At 41.4% G+C, this 17,555-nt stretch overlaps 1 protein-coding gene across 1 annotated transcript in view; it reads right to left on the reverse strand.

Annotated features, from left to right (window-relative positions):
• pawr (PRKC, apoptosis, WT1, regulator) overlaps positions 1-17,555 on the reverse strand; it is a 60,875-nt gene that overhangs the window by 14,066 nt on the left and 29,254 nt on the right. The window contains exons 3-4 of the mRNA XM_075471535.1: positions 9,390-9,518; positions 1,862-1,896 (exon numbers count right to left, since the gene is read on the reverse strand). Of these exons, the coding sequence (XP_075327650.1) occupies positions 1,862-1,896; positions 9,390-9,518 (164 nt within the window). The remainder of the gene's footprint in view (positions 1-1,861; positions 1,897-9,389; positions 9,519-17,555) is intronic.

Below are 17,555 nucleotides of genomic sequence, written 5' to 3' on the forward strand. Positions count from 1 at the left end.
ATTAAAACCCTCCATATTCTTTTTTGCCAGAGGTTGTATTATGGCAGAGGGTAAGGTGGTATTACCTTGCAAGGCAGGGGGCTTTAGGAGAGATTCATGAGATCACAATCAGGAGAAAGTCCATTTTCCCAGGCTCAAAGCTATATAGGCGTGTGGTCCAAGCACACACATTTGGTTGAACTGCCATCCTATACTGGCAGTTGTGGGTGGATTTTAGGTGTGAAGACAGTCTGTAAATGGCTCCACTCATGGGACATCTTTAATCTGGACGGAGTTTAGACAGATGATGGTAGACAGATTCATCTAATTAACTGCTACTGTAAGTATTGCCTGTATTTCTGGATGTGAACCTCCCAATTGGTCTGTATAACATTAGTGTCAGGATGAGGGCAGCAGTGAGCAGAGGGAATTCAGTTGTTCATAAGCCAAGCAGGGAAGGAAAAAAGAAATTACATTTACTTGTGAGTTTTTATCAAAATGTCAAAACAGCTTCCTTTCATTTTAGTACTGTATGCTTACTTTGAGGTATTTTCATTTGCAGCCATTACAATTTTCACTTTCACATATAAAACCATTGTTTTATTTGTTAATGCCCAATCACCAAAAAAGGTGAACCGAAATTAAAAATGTGACAGACATGTTGCCCAGTCAACAACCGTAAAGTTTAAAAAAAAAATGTCACCATGTTGAAGAATATAGATCATTGTTTTAAACTCATTTTTTTTAATGGATGTTTGTTCATTTATTCTACCTTTACTTCAGAACAGTTTCACTCTTTACGCTGCTGAAGCTTCCAGACAATAATAAATCATCCCAACTGCTTAGTATTTGCTAAAATGTTAAATATTCAAGAGGAATTTGCTGAGATATTAATTCATAGGTTGGAATATAAGAGTTGCAGAACATATAGAAAATCAAGGTCACTAATTCCTGATAAAAAGTCAATTTTTTTTTCAGTTATTTTCATTGTTTTTTCACAGGTGGAGAAATAAAAGTTTCTCCAACATCTTAAGAAAATCCTCAGATTTTCAGGCAGACGCATTCCAACACTTTTTGCAACAATGCAAAAGCTTTGGCTCAGTTCTGAAAAGATCGTCAGTCAGACTGCGACGTGTACTGTTGCTCTTTCGGCCATCTTGTGCTGCTAAGCCCACCTGGCAGGCTATCTGTTGCAGAAGTGCAGAGTGTCCAAGTGTAGCAAGGCCAGCTGATGAGGGCAGCAGCCACAATTAGAAGGACAGATGAGTGTCAGCTGGTGAACCACGCTTGGGGTGGACCACAACTGCTCACTTTGGACGCAAAGTAAGTTAAACCAATACATGCTATACGTATATTAAGGTAAAAGCAATTCACTAATATGAAGTGTAAATGTTTTTTAGTTGTGTTTTAACCACAATGTTGTCTTTGATAAAAGCTAACACAGTCTGCTGAAAGACTAAATAAGCATCGACTTTTTATCAAATGCAAGAGCAAACCTGACCATGCTGACCCACTCATTTTCGACTCAAAATCTTTCAAAGCAAGTCATTCGCTTTCAACACTCCCTGCCAGCCCCAGCGGGGAAGAGATGGCCTCAGCAAAGTGTCAAAGGTCCAGATGGTGTCCTGTCAACTACTGCTGAAAACACCCATCATCCTCCTTGAACCATAACAGCCAAAAAAAACTGCTATACAGAAGGAAAAAAACAACAATGTGTCATCAAGGAAAAAAAAAGGGCTCTCAGATAATTTCAGAGGAAATCTGCCTTGTATCAAATAACTCAAGGTGCTGCTTCTATTCATTTCCCTGACACATTACTGGTGATGCAGAGGCAGACAAATGATGTCCACACAGCCTTAAAAAACAGAAAAGGCAGTCTCACCTTTTGTGGCGGCCACTTTCAGCTCTTGGGGTCTCCTAGAAAAAAAGGAAAGGAAAAAGTTATAGCTGAATTGCATCGACAATGCTTTAAGATACTGTTGTGATTTAATAAAAACAGTAGACGTGTTGTGTTCATCTCCCTTAGGTTATGCTGGTTCACCATAAGGGGAAAAAAAAAATCCATGTACGGCATATGAGAAATGTATCAGGAGCAGCATTCATAGAAAGCCTCTGGGTTGTGTATGAAAGTTCAGGAATCACAGCTGCTGAGCTGATACAGATGGGTTTTGTTGCCTTTAATAGTCCACCAGGAGCTCTGTAGCCCCAAGTTGTAAAAGGCAATCTTGTTTTGCAACATGGTGGTTGATGTTTTTCCTATTATTTTCATTTCTAATCTAAAAGTTGTTCAGATCTATACAGCGGTTGATGCTCCAGTATAAATCGCTATTGGTAAACAATCCCTGTCACAGGGTCTGTGAGACGAATATGCGTCTCTTCTTCCCTTAGGTCTTGTGCAGGGAGGGATCTCGGCTTTGATTGAAGAGCCATGACACTGCTTGAGTCTGTCAGTTCGCAGCCTCTCCGTCTCATTGACATGCCATCCGTTACCTGCAGGTGAAATCCTGATCTTCATCTCTTAGATTTACAAGAATGAAGGACAGTAGGAGGGCACTCTGGAGGAAAAGAAGGCCTTAAAGTAAATAATGCCACCTCAAAGGAACGGGCCTCATTCATGTGACAGCTGGAATTAAGAGTGATCTGATCATTTTCTGTGGCAGAACTCGCTGTTGATCTTCCCCGACAAACAGGAATCTGAGCTCAGGCAGGCAGATGGTGCTCCTTTACGGGGGTACTGTCCTCCAAGTGCAACCTGTGAAGTGTTGTGCACATTAAAAATCTGACTGTGGAGCTGGTTTACAGAGATTTTTAAGACTGTGGAATTCAAAAGGTCAGTTCCTCATATCCCTGCTGCAACTAGAAAGGACCTTTGTTTATAAGTATTCTCTCAATGGTTTTGTTGAACATAGTATTGCTTTTTTTTGTGTGTTCAAATCTGAGAACTTGATATCAGAATAACTCATTTTATAAATCTACAAAAACATCTAGTAGACCAACAGAAAAACATTCACTCAATCAAAAAGATGTAAGCACAAATAAAGAAAAAATGCTGTCTAAATGTAAATGAGTGTTGACTCCATTCCAGCCACATAGTGGTACATCTTCAGGAAACCAATAGATTCTTTGAACATACAACTGACTTAGAAACCCCCTCTGCTGGAGTGAACCTGAGTATGTCCACAGGCAGCATCCAGAATTCTGCTATACTATACTATAGTATAGCAGAATAACAATAATATAACAGTACAGTACTATACTGCTTATATATTCTTTCAAAACCTACCTGTGAGGCAATGAAATGGTAGTTTATCCTATAAAAATACATGCTTGTCTTTAAAATTACAGACGACAGTTGCACAAAGAAAGTTCTTTTTCCAAAGATTTCTATCAGATTTAGCTAAAATCACATTAACTAAACTAAACAGCCATTCCTTTCAGGTCTTTACTGAACTTACACAGTGGAGGGGGCTTTTAACAGGCTGGAGAAGGTGGATTTCAGTTTTTATGTCTTCACAAAAAACTACCAGAAGAAGCATGCTTCTCTCTATCAATACAGGAATTCAAATCTTACCAACTGAGTCTAGTTCTTTAAAAAAAAAAAACTGTTTGGTGTGAACCATGCTGATAAGAACTTTGACAGGATCTTGGAAGAAGCTCTGTAGAGATGCACAGAGCTGGATAAGGATCATGGGGCATTTGAAAAATTGCTTGACTGTTGCAGCTTCCCTGGATTTGGGTGTAAAGCAAAGATCGAGATAAAAATCAAAAGCACAACATGCAGTCCTGAGAGAGGTTAAAAAAAATTCCGAGGCTAACGGCAAAACACCCGCAGGGACATCTACATTTATAAGACACGTCTCAAGTTTGTAAAAACAAACTGGATGTTCCACAATAAATCTGGGACAATATTCTGCAGATAGGTGAGATAAGAGCTGAACGTTTTAGCAAAAATATTCACGCTACACTTAGAGGAAGACAGGCAATGAACAGCAACAGTAAATCCTCATCCTAGCTCTGTAAAATGATGGAGGGAGCCTCGTGGTTTGGGACTGCTTTGCTATCTCAGGGCTTGAACAAAAGGATGGACCACGCTACTGAGCCTGTCTGTGACAGTTTGTTCCAGGGTGTTGGTTTTATGGACTTTGAGCAGGCTTAAGATCATGTTCCCCGAGGGAATCTGTAGGGGGTGTACCAGTCACTGGGACATTAGGTCCCGGCATAACCCAAGCATGAGCTTTGTCCGCATCCTCGGTACAAAGACGATGAGAGTAGGATTCCACCAGACATGCCCCTCATCACCGATCCTGTTTGTGGTGTTAATGGACAGGATCGGAAGGTGTAGTTCGCAGCAGAGTGAGAAGTGGCCAGGATGAAATTCAGCCCCTTCAAATCCAAAGCTGCGGTTCTCAACCGAAAAAAAGAGTGGTGTCATCCCTTTGGGTCAGGGATGAATGTCTGCCCTCGGCGGAAGGGTTTCAGTATCTCGGGTTCACAAGGGACTGCAAGCTGGAGCAAGAGATGGACAGATGGATTGAGGAAGTTGGTCCATCTTCATTCAAACCCTCACCTATGATCAAGGATTTGGGTAGAGACCGAAAGAATGAGATTGTGGATACAAGCGGCTGAAATGGGTTTCTTACGGGGCGTGGCTGGGCTCAGCCTTAGAGACAAGGTGAGGAGCTTAAGCATCCAGGGGGAGCTCAAAGTAGAGCCGTTACTTCTCTGCATTGAAAGGAGTCAGCTGAGTGGTTTGGGCATATGATTAGGATGCCTCCTGGTGACCTACCTTTGTAGGTTTTTCAGGCATGTCTAACTGATAAGAGGCCCGGAAGCAGACCCAGAACACACTGGAGAACACCTAGGGATTCCCCAAGAGGAGCTGGAGAGTGTTGGTGGGGAGAGGGATGTGTGGGTTTCCCCTCCAGGAATTTTTGCATCCATGACCCGATCTCTGATAAGCAGAAGGAAATGGATGGGTGGATGAAAATTGAATGATGGATAAAAGTTTCAATTTACAGCCTTAACCCCGTTTAGAAAGTTTGGTTTGACCTGAACATGGTGTTTCATTCAAAAAATATTAATCAACTGAAATATTTTTGAAAGGAGGAATGCTCCATTTCTCCTCCTCCTCCCCATGGGAGTCTCATAAGGAGCGACAACAAATGGCCGACTGGCTGTTATTATGCAAGAGAGGGTTCTCATGGCTACTTAATCAATGATTTTACTCACTTTTCCAGCCTGGATTGCGAATATTTACTCATTGTGTTCAGTAAAGTAATGGAAAATCAAAGTTTTGGTCTGTTAGTTTAGTCGCATTGTGGTGAGAAAGATCAGACACATTTTACGACTAGTGAATAAATCCTGGAAATTCCAAAGGTTTCACAAACTTTTTCTTGCAACTGTACATGTGCTGGTGATTATGTGTTCCAACCTATTTTGGTACTGAATATACACTAAGAATTAAATAACAGGCTTTGGACAAAAGCCCTTTATCTATATTACAAACTCCATTCAAATGTCTTCCTTGGACATTTATGGCCTGCTATGGTATATATTTTGTGCTTGACAGCTGATTAAATTAAAAAGTCCCTAAAGGTTTGCCATCTTTGCCTGTCGAGAGGCCATTCTTTGTCATTCCATCCAGTTGCCACACAGCAAAGCGCTCAGACTCGTGATAAAGATCACAATTTTACTGGAGGCATTCAATAACTTCATAAGGGAAATGCTCAAATAAGATGCACGCCTGGCATTTTAAATCCACAAAGCACAAAGGCTTCCAGGTGAGCAGATAATTCCAGGATCCTGAGAAGCAAAAGCCAGTAATGTGCATGTTGAAATAAAAACATTTGCTTTTTTTTTCTGCCATTTATTTATGGTATCTAAATGCTTGGCATGATCATTTTAGGCTGAAATTGTGCCCATAGTGCTTTACTGCTTCATTTTTTGACTATATGCTTTTAGTACATTTTATCAAGGTGCTAACCAGCCATAGCAGTCTGAGTGTTTGATGCTTGCTCAAGTAAAAGATGTCAAAATGCCAAGCTGAGACAAGCTGAAAGAAAAAAGAACACGGCAAAGTCATATAAATCTCTTGCCTTTATTCTTACTGGTGCAGATATCTTGGTGCTTTTGAAAATAAAAACATTAAGGATACTTGATCTGCACCAACATCCTTTTCTTATGTTTTTCTATACAAGTAGTCATGTTTCGTGTTTTGTCTCGTTTCTCATTAACAAGCTATCTTTTGTTCCTGTTAAATAGAACATTGGTGTGGTTTTATTGGCTCATATATCTGTAATCCTCAAAATCCTGAATCAACATAGGTGTGAATGTCGTCAAATATTGTTCCAGGAAGCAAAATGACCTGCTTGCACAACAGCTGCTGCTCCTGCAGGAAATGTCATGCGGCGGGTAGTGTGCCTCCCCTTGTTGTACAGACAAGATGCTCTGCATCAGCACCGCGTTTGGACTGAAAGGCGATAATTAAAAATGCAGATGAGGCTTGTTAAAAAGCGCTGGATTTAGATATCTAGCAGCTTATCGTATCCAGGTGAGAGTGAGACAGACAGGGAGCTGGCGCCACAATAAAAGCAGATGATCCCAAGGAATGTTCCATACGGTTCTGGCTGCTGGGTCCCTGAAACAGGTTTCCCTGTAGCACTTGCATACCAGAGGGAGGTAAGCCATAATAACCAGGACCACATGCCTGAGGAGGGCTATCACAGCGCCTGCCCTTCTAAGATACAAATAAAGAACAGTTTGTCCATGTTCTAATCATAGAAGACTAAACTGACAAATCTTGGAAGAGTTGGAAAAGAATAAGGTGTCACTTCTAAATTTGAAGCATTTGATAAAGTATTTCAAACTCTATTATCTTAGATGGAGTAGCCAGCATGTCTGCAGCAGCTAACGCTAAAAGAATAAAAGCTTGTTTTACTTGGAAAATGCTCTGAGATCTGAAGAGCTGGTTGAAAGCCTCACAACTCCAAAGGAGGCTGAACTGAGCTTCTTTAGGATATCTTTTTGTTCAAATATCTTCATACCAGCAAGGAAGACGAGGGTATAAATCAGGATGAACATGCCAGGGCAATTTCTCATCTCCAACGTGATAAATGGGGCAGGATAAGGATGGCTAATTTTTTCTACAAGCTCTGTCTCAACAGATGTCTGACTGACAGCTTTGTAGCAGATCCACAGCCAAATTGTATCTGTTGCTTATGAGCAGGGTGGCTGAAAACTCCACCAGAATAGAAAGAACAGTTTTGTGTGAGTGACAGTGAGATATCTAATGGCAAGACCCTGCATAGCCACATCTGCTCTGTGTTAAAGCTGATATTCAGGTGGTAAGATTAGATTCAGAGAACATATTCTGTTTCAGATGATGGACTGAAGATCTCTCCTCTACTAAACCAGATGTGTGGCAAAGCCGCATAAAGCCAATTCGACTGAACTGTTTGTTTACATGCACTCCATGTAAATAGTTGAATCTGGAGTTGAATTTAGATTTTTTTTTTTCCTCAATCAGAGCCACATCTCTGCAGGTGCTGTCACAATCTTCCCGTTAGTGTGGTGCTTGTGTACATATTTCATACACAAGTCTTCACTTGGTGTAAACAGCCTGAGACAGTTCCAGCCCAAAACAAAAATAAGCCTGCTGATGCATTACAGTCAATCCATCTGGAGCACAACTCCCAGCAACGACCACGAGAGTTGTCCCGCTGTGCCAGAGTCATTGGATTTTTTTATTTCTTTGAAATAAATACATTTTCGTGTCAGTCGATTTTTTTTCTTTTTCTTTTTTTTAAAGACAAAAATACAAACACACTGGGTTTTTCTGTCGGCGTTACACAGCTGGATGCTTTCCGAATCCTGTCTGTGCTCAATTAGAAGTCACCAAGTGTGCATTTGCAGCCCTCTGCTATCACATGCACTGCTTTGTGGAATATGAGGCACCGCTCCGGTCGAAAAAGAAAGACTCCAGTTCCAGGCATTTTATTTTTGTCGTGATTTGGCAGAGAAGCAGTGATTCACAGGCCAACTTCGTTGTGTTCACAAAACAGAAAAACTATTTTGACATTTGATGCAGCAACACAATCAACAGAAAGTTTAGAGAGGGGCCACGAAAGACAGAAAAGATTATAGAGTTTTCAAGTAACGGTTCTACAACCAGAAGATTAACTGTTGACAAGTGAGGGTGTCAGAATTGGGAATAAAAGGAGCACCCACGAAAGTCTTTCCAACCAGGGATGAGTCATGGCTCGCCGCAAAGAATGTTGATCTTTCACAACATTTACATAGCATTATATTGTGAAAATATTCAGGGAGTGTGGGGAAATTTCTCATGTATAAAGACTAGTCACCACTGCTGGACGTCCCTCGGGTTGCTCTGCATGACAGACCCTCACGCCACAGTGATCAGTAGAGCTATCTGGGCTCAGGACTACCTTGGAAAATCATTTTCCATGGGCATAATTAGCTACCGCATCCAGAAATGCAGAAGCATATACTGGAACTTTGGAGAGGCATTCGCTACCATCAAGACCACATCTCTTCCCAGGAGGTCGGTGGTTATTTCAGCAGGACAATGCCAGATCTCAGTCTGTTCGCGTTCCAACAGCGTGGCTTCACAGGAACAGTGTGTGCTAGACTGGCCTGCCCACAGTCCCGATCTATCGGCTGTTAAAATGTAAAAACGTATAGTGCATTTCAAGGGGGAGACTCAGAAATCACAGACTATTGAGCAGCTGAATCTGGTATTCATTGAAGAAAGGACACATATTTCTCTGAAAAGATAGTGTTAGTAAAATGTGTATCCTTTGCTCTCAAACAAATATTTTAATAAGAAAGCATTGTGATGTAATGCTAGATCGGACATGCCTCTATCCAAAACTTTCCCCGAGTCTTTTGCTTGTATCAAATTCTAGTTTTGTTTTGTTTTTTTAATACAATGAAGTTGGACGGTGAAAAATGTACTTCTGTTGACTTGTATCAAACAACGGTTCCAAACAAATGAACAAATTACAGACTGAAGTTTCTGCTCTTTAGTAGCTTTTTGTGGAAATGGGATTTGTATCTAAGAAGAAGTGGAAAGCACATTGCTGCTGTGGATAAACCTTTTGGTATGCGTGACGTTCTGTGAGCAAAGAAGGCAATAACTATTTCAGTTTCAGCACGATTTAGGGACTTTTTTTTTTTAGCTTTTGACTTGAGTCCTAAGTGATGATGAAATGCTGAGACACCTTTGTGTTTTGCATCACTGCGGCTTCTCACTCAAACTCAGCCTCTGGGTTCTCTTGGTGTCTCCCTGTGCAACAGTGCCTCTGTTTGGCAGCAATGATGCAGCTATCTGTGCAACGTTGTGCCCAAACAGACGGTGAAAAAACACATTCTTACTAAGAAAAACTTCTTACCATTACGTAGCCAGTGGCTGGGTCAGCTGTCATGGCCTCATTCTGGAAGGTATTGGCCTGAACCAGTTCCTCTTCCCCTTTTCTGTCATGCTTCTCTCCTGTGTCATCATCATCCAGCTCATCCAGGCTCTGACAGAAGATAGTGAGAAATAAATTAGGGAAAAGAGAAGCAAAGATAATTTGGTCTGCAGGGTGGAAAGACTGTGTTCAAACAACGTGATAACAAGGAACAAAGTTTCATGAGACACTATGTTTAGGCAGGAAATTAGAGTGCACTTCTTCCAAACTTATAACATCAGAGCAGTGGATTCCCACGACCTATAATCAGCAGTGTCTCTGTGCCCATGGAGTGATTTTTAACAGATATTGTGTCAATTTTTTAATGAAATGCTGCCTGAAGGCTTCAAGATGGCTACTGTTTAGTGCTGGTTTTAAACTGTGTCCCCTGCAAACAAAGACTTCAACAGAATCCTAAAAAATGGTCACATGGACTGTAGGTGATGAACTTAGAACTTTAAAATGAGAAACATAACTCTTGAGAGGTGTGGACATTTCTCAATTCTAAAATGGATCTGGATGCAGATGTGAACTCTTCAACATTAATGCAGCGATGGAACGTAATCAAGAATTTAAAGCCTAAGAAAGTTAGAGTACAGGATTAGTAAATGGTGATTTTCCAGCGTCAGCAGGCCATAAAAACTAGCTGCAGCAGAAGTGGAAACACAAAGCTCCAACATGGGTGAAATAGAGGCAAATATGAAATATGCAAAATCTTAAATTCAATACATTATTAATCCCAAAGGGAAATGATATTGTTGCAGTGGTAATTAAAAATCTACGGCAGATTATCTCCTGGCACAATCTTTATAAAAGGAAATCGAGATGCATCTTGTGTAGCGAGGGGAGCAGTGACAGGCAAGTTCATTTCCACAATTACAACAATTTTTGACCTTCAGCAGAACGCGACTAAGGCCGTCTCTTAATCCTCACAAGACATGATCACATTCACTTCCTGGTGTCCCTGAGGAGCTGTTTCTCCAACATTAACCCAACACCAGATGGACTCTGGTATGGCAACAGGAAAACAGTCTGTGCAAGGGCCTTTCACCTCCTGGGGACAGTCGGGGGGGAATTTTGACCAGTGGAATGTCCCTTGAAAACACAATAAAAGACACGAATAAACATGCAAAGAGCAAACATCCCTTTGACCGAGGAGAAGGGAGTTAGCTTTCATCATTCGGGAAGAGATCTTAGACATAGCCAGGAAAACCCTCACCCTCATTTATCTAGAAATGTGTGTGTGACCCAGGCTTCCTATTTGCATTACTTTACAAAGTTTCTGGGTTCATCTGTTAGAAGGATGGATGGTTGGATGGTGACGAGAGCCAGAGATCTGGCCAAACTCTCAGAGGGCCACAATGCAAACCGGGCTTTCCTGTTTCGCGCTGCAGGGCAACAAAAGATGCCCGCTCGACAGAGCCTTCGTTGGTAAAAATAGCCTTACAAGGGTAACAAGGAATGCAGTCATTTGCAAGGCCTTTCCTGCCAAACGGTTTATCAGTTGTCCTTGGGGGAATATGCCTTTTTTTTCTTTCCAACTCTCACTCAAAGATTAATGTTTCCACTCTCTCCGCCACTTCAGATCACTCTTCATCTCTCACATGTGAGGTGGGCAAGTCCTGCAATAAACACTCACTTGTTTATCACACAGCTTTTGATTTCCTTCAAGAGCGCTGTTCTTGAATTGGATTGCACTTACTAACTACTCTGGACTTTTATCCAAATCTTTGGGTTTTTTTTTTAGAGCGACTTAAATGCTTCTAACATCCAGACCTTACAATATGTGGGAAATAAGAGGTTTTGGGGTTCCCAAAAATAAACACATTAAACAGAAGTCTGCCTGTGTCAACACAGAGTGAATTGTGACTAACCGCTCTGCTATGTACGAACTTCCCTCAAATGTGGAATTGGGAATCTCAAAGTTTGTTTTGGAAAAAAACACGAAGCCCATTTTGTTCTCTAGTATTACAAACTGCATTGCGTTTCCATCTAATCCAAATAAAGGGAAGGGGATCTGTGTGCATCCATATAAGGAATGTTTCTGCTCCCAACTTCACCAAAACGTGTGGATTTTTCCAGCCAGCTTCTCCACGAGCAGCTCCAACAAGCTGTGAAGGTGCAGAGGGATGAAAGTGCAATAGTTTGACTTTCAAAGCCCTAAGCCCTGCGCTCACTTTTCAGCACTGCAAATGCTCACAAAATAAGAATAACTACACAAGTGAAAAATCTATATCAGCATAAACGGTGTCAGAACTCATTGCGTATAGCAGGTAATCTTGGCGCGATGTATTACTTACATATTCTAAATTGACTTCATGTACTTTTACTGAAACAAATGATGTCATCTGGTTTCTATTTATCTATATGAGTAGTGATTTTGCAACAGGGTGAAAGTTAAATCTTGGGAAAAGCTAAGACAAGATCCAGATGAAGAGTGCAGACATGTGTGGCCCCTTTCCCCAAAAATGGTCATTTTTAAGGTCTCTCTACTCTAAATCTTAATCATATTTGGAAAGCTGGGTGCGCAGCATGTTGCCCAGCTGTGACTAATTATGCATGAAGAAAGCACTTTTTATACAACCCTGGAGCACCAGATAAATTCCTGCATTGTCGAATTACGTAACCATCCTTGGAAATTATGTAACATAAATTTCTTGCTAGGATGATAAGGCCCGCCAAGTCAAAGACATTAAAACTTATTTCCTGTTTACAACGGGACAAACCATCGGGGCTTCACAAGAGAGTTTACTTCAGCAAAACACTGCGACGGCCCCAATCCCCACGTCTGTCACTCTGCACATGAAAAATTAAAGAAGCTCCATCTGGAGCAGAACTTCACGGTCTGCTGGAATGTCTGTTGTGGTTGGAAAGTCTCTTTGAGGAGGAAAAAATGATCAGTCATCAATTCTATTTCTGTGCAGTCCGGCAGGCTGTGCGCTGTACGTAGATGCTCTGGCATTGGACTTTAAAATGACGAAGAAATTAACGCTGGCAGATCAGGTGATAGCTGATGAGCTGCCAATTACTGAACACTTTCTCTTAAAATGATCTCCAAGTATTGAACAAAGACGTATAAAAAACTGAATAAAAAAATATATATATTTAATTACAAAATAGTACCATGAAGTGGTATATCGTATTGTTACTGCTTGTATGAAAACACTCACAGCCACAGCGGCATCCAAGGCAACCGCTGTTGCAGCTATGCAAACACAAAATACCAATGGACAAAGCGGATATCCTCTATTCATCTTTGGTACAGAAATTTCCATATGTTTCTACATTAAAATCCGGTAAAATGTGCTTCTTTACTTTGCTGTCTTGTGATTCGTGAAAAAAACATTACTCATTCAGCCAGTCAAACAAAAGTAAATGTCTTTAAAAATAGGGGTTAATATCTAAAGCCTGGGGGTAAATATGATCAAAATCAATATCATATCAACACACGTTTTAATCTATATATGTGTAATAATAATAATAATCCTTATCTATCTTAATTAAAGCTAATTTATAGCTGCTAAATTAGACATTAAACACCTGTAAATGACTCTCCATAGTGATAATTTATTCATGATATGATTTCTTTGACAGAAAATATCAAGTATTGCATTGCAGCGCTATAACGAACCCGACACTGACGGTTAAGTTGGTTGTAAAAGCGTTTAAATGTTGATTTAATAAAAAAAAACATCACCCTGTTCTAATATAAATCCAATTTTCCATACATGCTGTTTTGTCACCCTGCCAGTGCTCCATCCACTTGCTTCTCAGATTCATCCCTAAACAATCAAAAGGGCACCTCCGCTGGAGGTGCACTCATACAGAGGAATTAATGACTTGTTTGAATTAATCACCCGTCACTCGCCACAGCACAGAGACTTCATTAAGATGATCTATTACAGAAGAGAGAAGTGTTGTGCCCGCTCTTTTTTTAATCATGGCTGCCAGTCAACCAAGGTAACAGCAGAGACACGAACAGCCCTGTGCACAGGTATGGCAGAGATCAAAGAGAGGACATCCACCCCGGAGCTGCTGGCTGATTAATGTGACACTAACAACAGCTAAGGTCAGCGCCAGAGTTATGCCAACTCTGAGAAAGACTGACACATTATTTGACAATCTTAAAAAAAGGTGTGAAAGGTGTGAGTGGACACAAAATATAAGATTCAATTTTTTACCCAAAACACACATCATCCAGCCTCTAACCAAAAAAAATTGTATTCTTTGATCAAAAGAAACAAGTCTGAGATGAAAAGAGCTTTTAACTTCAGCATTCAAGGATGGTCTGAGAGTCTCTGAGCAGACCTGGAATTTGCTTGACCTTTATCCAACCAGCAGCGTCTTTAGAGATCAAAACTCTTTTTCAGGGCAAGGCAAAAACGGCAAGATAATTATGCCACACAGACCATCACGTTGCAAACATTCACAGACGACCACAGCATAAGAAAAAGATGAGAAGGCGATAAAGGTGAAAACCAAGGATGCAATTTTTAAAGATTGACCATCACATCAGTTAGGATTAATAAGAACTGGCATACCCAGAAGGCTTGCTTTTTCGTTTGATTCAAGTCATAAAAATCACACACCAGGATTTTTCGTGGGGGCGTTTTTGGGGACAGAGAAGAGTCAAAAAAGCGTATGAGACATTCTCAAGAATCAAAGCTTGAACTGACCTCAAAGACCGGGGTTGCTCTCTTTAAAATGGTCTGTTTATCAAGTGAAATCCTTGCACTTTTTGGCTTTGAACTTGAAGTTTCCGTGACCCTCACATCCACTCCAAGTCAGACTATAGTTTTTCTTAATCAAGAGTAAACCAGACCTCAAAGCAAATTCCCCTCACATGGGGGGTACAGCAAACAAAAAGGTTTCAGCAAACAAACAACAGGAGTCTCTGGCAGTGACTGTTGACCCAGAGAGCAGCATCAGCATTCCTCTGAATGTGTCAGACTGAACCAAAGGCCTGAGGGCAGGCCAGCTGGGCTCGCTCGGGCTCGGCAGAGATCTTTAACTGTCTGCAAGAGCTTTAAAGCATCTGTGGGAAACAGCTCTCTGTGTGCCTGTAGGTTTGCCAAACTTGTTCTGTGGTCTAATAATCTCAACCATAGGCCGGAGCGAAGCAGCGGCGGCTTCAACTGAACCTGGAAGGAGTCTGAGTGATTCTGTGCATGTTTGCAGGCGAGTATTTGCAGCTTCTCTTGTTACCCTGTATAAATGGGACTTAACACCCTAAAACCACAGACCTCCACTGACAACCACACAGCCTCTGCTAAGCTCTCTACTCTGTGACGTCAAACTCGACAAAAAGTCTCCCAATAGAGCTCAATCTAAAAAACTCGACTCCACGGCGAAGTCAGATGTCGTCACTCAAGCGGAAAGAAGCTATACAGATTAAATAAGTCTCTCTTGCTGAAATACAACATTATCAAAGGCCTGAAAAAGCTGCATCTATTTAAGGAGAGAAAGTACCCTGAATATCTACATAATGTGCTAGAGAGGCATTTTATGTAAACCATTGCTCATGCAGTCGCAGCATCTTCGAATAGGCAGCCGGATGAAAGAAAACTTGCTGCCATAACCACCGATAAGGCTGCCAACATTACTACTGCAATCTGATCCCTGCAGTGGTTGCAGTTTTCCTGGTTGAGACACAACTGAAACGTGTCAACAACACAGTGCAGCAGTAAAGCCAAAAACACTCTGCTGTGAAGGCAAAGCCTCCTTTTTTTTTTAACAACTAGCACATTCTGCCGCACTCTAAATAGTGAATAGGAGCCCTCTTGCATATACCAACTGTGTAGGTTTTACTTTCATCAATAAAACACGTGATGGAGGCATCACACATGATCAAGTTGTCCTTTAAAGCAGAACTTGGTAACCTTGAGGAAGAAGCAGGTCCTTCTCCATCACTCTCTGCTGTGCTTCAGCTCTGCCTCCAAAGTTCCGCCCCACTGAAGAGGCTGCCATGCACCAACAGGGAGGTAACCATGTGGACACGCCATTTTTACCCTCACGCACGGTGTCGTGTGCAAAAACTAACGTGACAAAAGGTGCGCTTTGGAGGCGTTTTGGCTGGTCACGCCAAAACAAACCGTTGCTGCTCAAAGTGTGGGTTTGTAAAAACAGAAGGAGCGACAGGGAAGAGTGTGCAAGCACGTCAGTCTCTGCAAGCATCTGCACGACTCATCAAAGCCTGAGAGAGTTCAGTCATTGTAAATGCAACAAAAACATACACCACAGCTTCGCAATGTTGACAGGAAAATGTTCACTGTGAGAAAGAGCCTTTCTTTAAATTACATCAGAAAAGCAAAGCAACAAAAACTGACCTGTTCTCAGGGTCTTCACATGCCCTCTATAGCCACCGTGGCACCGCACTTCCACTTGTATTACAACATAGAGAAGTGTATGAGGTTAGCTGATGATCTCAAATAAGCCTTCTCTGCTTTGAACAGGCTTACTGCAGCTCCACGCTGCAGCTCTGACCGTCAGCAGACCAGAACAGCCCTCTGACTGTGACCACTCTGCATGCACAAACTTACAGGATTTAAGAGCGGCAGTAGTTTACCAAGCTTTTATCAACACTGCTGCCACTGTAGGAACTCAGTCAATAAGTGTCAATCCAGCGCATCACTATAAATCTGAAAAACAGACATATTTAGCCTTTAAATGTCTGGCGCAAAACAATTACCAGAAAGCATTAATAAATACAGCATTTGTGTTGCTTTCTTGGTAAGCATTTAGCCGATGTCTGAATGTATGTGTAACAGATTTGCACGAACTGCATTATTGCCAGAATTAGTGGATTCAAAACAAGCCCTCAAGTCTTAGTTATGTAGCCAAAACTCCTCAGGAAAATATAACCAAAATGAAAGTCTGAATAGTGGGGAAGAAAAACTCACATGCACTCAGACAAAAGAAAAAAAGATTTGATGCAGGAGTGCATGTGAGTCAGATCTCTGTTGTTTCATAAACCTGACTTCTTTTGCTTGTGTGCTCCGTGTCCTCCAGGTATAAACATGATCATCCCAGGGAATAGAAAGCAGACATGCCCTGCTGTGTAGGAGGTTTTCTATCTTTTCCGTGGCTTACACAACCCTCTAACTCATTGACCTGCATCTGCATAGAAGAGAATACATTAAGACCAACAGGTTTGCAACACTTTGCTGTGTTTTAGTTTAGAAATTGTTTATGCTGTGGGTCCTGCCCTTCATTGCTTTCCAGTTTGGCATCGAAATCCATTAGCTGGGAGTAGAAGCTTGAGTTGTGCAATCCATCACAATGAACATGTGGTCCAAATTCACTCTACTTAAGTCATACTAATGTCAGATAGCCCACAGCTGACTTTTAAAATGATCAGCACTTACTTATTACCACAACTAGAAATAAATGAAGACAGATAATATTGATCGAGTAAGTCGAGCAGGAGTCTGCCAGTTAAAATATATAATCTATAGTATTGGATGGAATGATTCAGTCGAATGATATGGAATGATATCAGCACAGACACTCACCCTCTTAATACATGAGATTGGCAAAACAACTGCTTTCTCTTTCTTGAAAGAGTGGAGATTGTTTTACCATCTGTATGTTCCGACCACAGACCAGAGTGGCTGTGACTCGAGCCACAGCCACTGAGAGGCTGGCTGTGACGGCAGCTGGAGCGTTTATTCCTGCCATCCAGTTGCTGCAAACCAGCAGTAATAACGGGGTTACACGCCTTCCGTGTACCGTACTGGGGCCGCAGGAGGAAGTGGCCCCGTGTTTTGTTTAACCCCTAATCTTGTGTTTGCCCTGGTGCTGGCATGTGCAATTCTTCCTTCCTCTGCCAATGCTTTTTGAACAATCTGCACAAAGCATAAACATGTCCGTTTTACCAAAGCTGCAGCAAGACAGGGGTTGGTTGGTTGTTTTTAATCACAAATCTCACAAGATCCCCCAAAAATCTTACAAAGGAGGAACAGAGGAGGTAAAGGAGGACAGGACAACATGAGTCGACCACATCAAACATCCTGCCGTCTTTACTTAGCCGTCTTTACAAGATCCCACGTTTTTCTGCTTGTACACGCTTTAACTTTTTCTTGTAAAATCTTACAGGAAAATAACCTTAGG

The sequence above is a fragment of the Odontesthes bonariensis genome, chromosome 8, assembly GCF_027942865.1.
Source record: "Odontesthes bonariensis isolate fOdoBon6 chromosome 8, fOdoBon6.hap1, whole genome shotgun sequence".
Classification (NCBI taxonomy): domain Eukaryota; kingdom Metazoa; phylum Chordata; class Actinopteri; order Atheriniformes; family Atherinopsidae; genus Odontesthes; species Odontesthes bonariensis.